Below are 5273 nucleotides of genomic sequence, written 5' to 3'. Positions count from 1 at the left end.
TGTATATTAAAAAAATATTAATAATTTACACTTTAGTGTTTAATCTTTTTTTAAATCAATCCGTGTAATACACGGGTCTCACACCTAATAATAATAATAGTAAACCATGAACTGTTATTTAGAAAGAAAAAAAAAGAAGGTTTAGTAAAAAATATATAAGATTTCATTTTCGGCGACTTGACATGTATAAATATTTAAAAAAAAAACCAAAAACCAAATATATTATTTTATTGTATTATATATGGGGCTGGTAAGTTTTACAGCACAGTATTTTTTATAACTCCATACCGGTAAAGTTAATAAACATTAAAATATATTGCCCGGCCCATTGTTTTCAATAGGGAGCACCCCATAAATCTTATACATTTTACAAGTCGTGTGTTACCTTGCTGGATTGATAAGAATGTATATATATAAATAACACATATGTTACAACCGAAACAGAAGTAGTAACCAGAAGTATATAGTACAACAACAAACTGGTATACTTTATATTAAACAAAATATGCATCAAACCACGTAATATAGTACTACAACAACCGGTTATAAAGTATAAATATTACTTTATAATAATTTAAATATGCCTCAAATTAACCAACTAAAGTTTGTGTAAAGTCAAGTGAGCACCAAACTGAGGTTGTAGAGTGATTATAGTATGTGGGGCATGCGAGTACGATGGAGATAGCTCAAATGAGAAGTGTTGAAGAATCATTGCAAGTGCCATTTTAGCTTCTAGCATAGCAAAATTTTGGCCAATGCATATACGAGGGCCACCTCCAAATGGGAGATACGAGCCTTTTCCCTTGGTCACCTTTAACACGCCTTCAGAAAATCTTTCAGGCTTAAACTCGTTCACATCTTTACCCCACATATCTTTGTCATGGTGCAAAAACAATGCATTAATCTGGACAAGGGTTCCTGCTGGTAAAGTGAACTTACCTAATTTGGTTTCATCATGTGTCACCCGTCTTACGGCTGCTGCAGGTGGATATAACCTAAGAACTTCATTGAAAATCATGTTGATCTACAAAACAATAAAATGATTTAAGATACAAAATAAATAAGAAGTTTGGTGTATCCAACACCACCATATATTCATCAATTTATAGACTATATATAGTAGGAAAAAACATACAACTTTTAGGTGACTCAACCCATCAATGTTTGGTTTTTTATCTGGAAAGATATTGAAAACTTCTTCTCTTGCACGTATCTGCCAATCCGTGTGTTGACCCAATAAAATCATAGTCCAAACAAGCATATTTCCAGTGGTCTCTTGTCCAGCAAAGTAGAAAAGCTTACATTCTTCGATTACTTCCTCAATGCTTAATCCGAAATTGCTATTCCCGTGTTGTTTAATTTCTTTATAATTCGACTCCAAAAGGATGCCCAGAAGGTCATGTTTGCTAGTTTCTCCAGCTTTCATTGCATCAAATCGTTTATCAATAATGTTCTTTATCGAAGCTGTCACCTCACGGTGAATCTCTTTCATCCTCTTGTTGTCTTTTGTGGGCAAAAATCTATATAAATCTTATTTGATTAGATAAAATGCCAAAATTTGTGATTTTACAATTTAAAGTATCAAATAAATAGTACACTAATTAATATTGTTTATGAATGCATACTCACCTTGATCCAGGAATGTAAAGTGACTGTGCAGCCTTTATAAACAGCTCCGCTTGTTCGTTTTGAAGTTCAAAAATCTTTCTTCCTTCCTCAAAATTGCTACCAAATGCTGTACGTGAAATTACATCACTTGAAAACGTATGTAGATGTGGCCAGACATCCATTTCACACGAGCTTTCTTTTGTAATCATTTCCTCCCATTTGTCGATCATCTCACTGCAGCTCACATAAAATGCGGGTACCATATGCTGCCAGAAAAACATAAGTAATTCCAAGTGACCCTGTTCTATATCTGACGCGATATATTGTAATGGAAAGAAAAAATTCAGTATCAAGAAACCTTAAGCTTCTCAGCATGGAATGCAGGATTGATGATTTTTCTATGTTTAATCCATTGATCAGCTTCGGCCAAGATTAATCCTCTGACTAGCAACTTTGTTAATGGGTTTCCTTCGATTGGCTTTTGAAATTGCTGATAGTTAGCAAAGACCTCTCGTATCATAGTCGGTTCAGATATGTGCACCAAAGGTTTTGTTCCCATCCAAGTAAAACAACTCTTACCTTACATTTAAAAAATAAATAAATAAATAAACATGCAAGATAGACATATATAATTTTAGATACTATATTTCTCCAAGCAATATAGGAAATAATCCAAAATTAACATCCCTATTTACAATTTGGTTGATGCTACAAGAATTCACGTAAATTAAACATGGTTTAACAAAAATCTAGAACAACTCAAGTATACATGTACGTACGTACCATAAGCAGCAATGGACTTATGGATGAAGGGCGACACACGAGGAGCAATATCGTGAGTTAGATTCATGGGTTTGGATTTGGCCTCGGTTGACATCTGCACCATTTCCTTCAGATCTCCTAGAAGGAACTTATAAGAGCTACCCTTGAGGCCTTGGTCTCTTAGAAACTTTTCTATCTTCTTTGGTTTGAACCACAACCAGTTCGATATTGTCCATAAAAAGATTGCTGCTACTCCAAGAATACAAAAAACTGCGCTTACCTCCATCCCTTGTATGTAGTAGAAATGGCTGTGATTTTTTTGAAGCTTGTCGTCGTGATAACAAAGAGAGAAGGGTATTTATTGATGGCCAATGTTCAGTTTACCACCTTATGGTTTGAGTAATTGATGGTTATGATCCATTTGTTATTGTTTATGTGGCAAGTCCTCCACATCACAAGAATATTATTTTAGATTGTTAATGTAAATGCTAGGGTGCGTTTAGATTTGAAAATTTTGGCTGTTTTTTGGAAAAAAATTTCAAAAAAAATGAAAAATTTAAAAACGTGTTTAATTCGTCTATTTTTTTTAAATTTTCATGAAATAAATACAAATCAAAATATATTTCTGAAACCAAAATTAACATACTTTAAGAGTATGGAAAATATAATAATCAACTTTATTTAATTGTTCGACAAATAAAATAATTATTATGATAAAAACTGAAAAACTCATATATCGTATTATATGTCTAATAGTTTTGGTATTGCATCTAATAAACAAATAAATAATTTCTTTAATTTAAAGAAGTGTATATCTGAATATTCCAAAATAGAATATATGATGATATCTGACCTCTCCATCCTAACCACGTACTCTCAAGAAACATGGTATTTTTTGTGCACGAAGGAGACATCTTGTCCTTAGTTCTCATTTTGTTTTTTAATTTGCTTCTATTTTCTTAATTATGTATAGTATATAGAAAACAATGCATAAAAATTCTATATTGTTACACCGACGAGTAAATTATTTGTCTATTATATTATTAATATTCGTTCATTGTTAATTTGTTATTTAGCTTAATATTCAGTTGCAAAATGATCATTATGTTAGCTAATTTGATTAAAATTAAATAAAAGTTAATGTAACCCTATAAATACTACAAATATTTTGTTGATTAGTTCGATTTATTCAAAAACATAGTTAAAATATATATATATATATATATATATATATATATATATATATATATATATATATATATATATATAAATTTAGGAAAAAAAGAGGTTAAGAATATGAGAATGAAGCTGGGTCATTCATTTCAAATCTGACGACTTATATAAATAAGTGTATTCATATATGAATAAGTATAACATAACTGGTTATTCATATATAAATATGGCGGCGGTAGATGGTGGCGGTGGTTGGTTGTGGTGGTCGCAATGGTGGTTGGTAGCGGTGGTGGTTGGTGTCGGAGGGAGGTGTGTATTCATATATGAATATTACTCATTTTCCGTCGGCCTGTTATGTCGGAGCGTTGTGCGGCAAAAATAAATGATTGGTTGGGATTGATTCTACAATTTTCAACTTTTTTATTTTCTCAATTGAACTTATATATATATATATATATATATATATATATATATATATATATATATATATATATATATATATATATATATATATATATATACACACACACACACACACACACACAGAGAGGACTGCGGATAAATAAAAATAGGTATAACTATTATTTTAATGTGAATTAATATATTAAAAATTAGATACAATTTTGATTTACGTGTGACATATAAAAGACTAGTTTAGATTCACGTGTGAATATAAAGTAGCTGAAAATAGGTTTGTTAGTAATGTAAATACGTTAAACCTCACATAATTATTGTCATTTTCATGCATTCTCACTAATTTTTATTCAATTTTATTCTCACGCATTGTTTTTTACTCATTTTCATTCTTACAGAATACGACTCAATAAACATTCTGATAGAATAAGAATTATATATATATATATATATATATATATATATATATATATATATATATAATAACCTTATAGACGATTTAATTAGTGAGAATGCGTGATAATGACAATAATTATATAAGATTGAACGTATTCACATTATCAAACAACATGTTTTTATTTGTCATTCTCATAGAATAGCACTGTCTGCATGTCCACACAATAGATGTCAATCCACATTTGAACCTAGCTTTCTCTCTCTCTCTCTCTCTCTCTTTATATATATATATATATATATATATATATATATATATATATATATATATATAAGCTTGGGAATATATGGGTGTTATGTACTTAATATTAGGTATAGAACCATAAAAAACTACATAGCTTTAACAAAATGCAAACAAATCACTCTACCATTTTTTGCATCTTCTATTAGAGCTTATTATAACGACCCGCCTTATTTAGATATTTTCTCTAATTATTTTTGCCTCTAGAATAGTCATTTCTAGAAACACTCTAGAAGATATCTAGAAACTCCATGGAAGGCTCATGAAGAGACATCTTCTAGAAACATTCTAGAAGATGTCCTTAATTCCTAAAGTTCTTGCCTCTTGTATATATAGGGCTCTCCCATTTCATTTCTATTCATCTTGTAATTGATTTGAGTTCTCTTGAGTAATAAATAGCTTTCGTGTTGAGTTATTTTCTTCCTTTCCTTGTTCTTGTGTTGGAGATTCGAGTTAGCCTGACTTACTTTGAGAATTAAGTGTCGTACGGTGAGCTTGAAGAGTCAAGTCTATGACAAGTGGTATCAGAGCGAATAAAGTAAAGGAAGACATGGCGGGTGAGATGGAGAAGAACGCTACCAATGATGCTAGTGTTGTGACGAACAAAGACAACCGAGGAAGA

General features: G+C 30.8%; 1 protein-coding gene across 1 annotated transcript; it reads right to left on the bottom strand.

Annotated features, from left to right (window-relative positions):
• Positions 1–453: 453 nt before the first annotated feature.
• Positions 454–2684, bottom strand: LOC145132338 (cytochrome P450 CYP72A219-like). Its single transcript, XM_079067093.1, has 5 exons — positions 2392–2684; positions 1967–2187; positions 1630–1874; positions 1136–1520; positions 454–1024 (listed from the first exon to the last, which is right to left on the bottom strand). Exons 1-5 carry the CDS (start codon positions 2654–2656, stop codon positions 599–601), a joined length of 1542 nt encoding a protein of 513 aa, XP_078923219.1. The 5' UTR covers positions 2657–2684; the 3' UTR covers positions 454–598.
• Between the last annotated feature and the right edge of the window lie 2589 nt (positions 2685–5273).

The sequence above is a fragment of the Lactuca virosa genome, chromosome 8 (assembly GCF_052849685.1).
Source record: "Lactuca virosa cultivar CGN04683 chromosome 8, Lactuca_virosa_CGN04683_v6, whole genome shotgun sequence".
Lineage (NCBI taxonomy): Eukaryota > Viridiplantae > Streptophyta > Magnoliopsida > Asterales > Asteraceae > Lactuca > Lactuca virosa.
This window is presented reverse-complemented; position numbering and strand designations above follow the sequence as displayed.

Bases quoted from the DNA above. Each gene is read 5' to 3' on its own strand.
- LOC145132338 (XM_079067093.1), bottom strand. From the start codon at position 2,656: ATGGAGGTAAGCGCAGTTTTTTGTATTCTTGGAGTAGCAGCAATCTTT. The intron at 1,875-1,966 runs GTTTCTTGATAC...TTTTTCTGGCAG, and splicing joins TCCATGCTGAGAAGCTTAAG to CATATGGTACCCGCATTTTA. The intron at 1,025-1,135 runs GTATGTTTTTTC...ATTGTTTTGTAG, and splicing joins GGTTGAGTCACCTAAAAGTT to ATCAACATGATTTTCAATGA.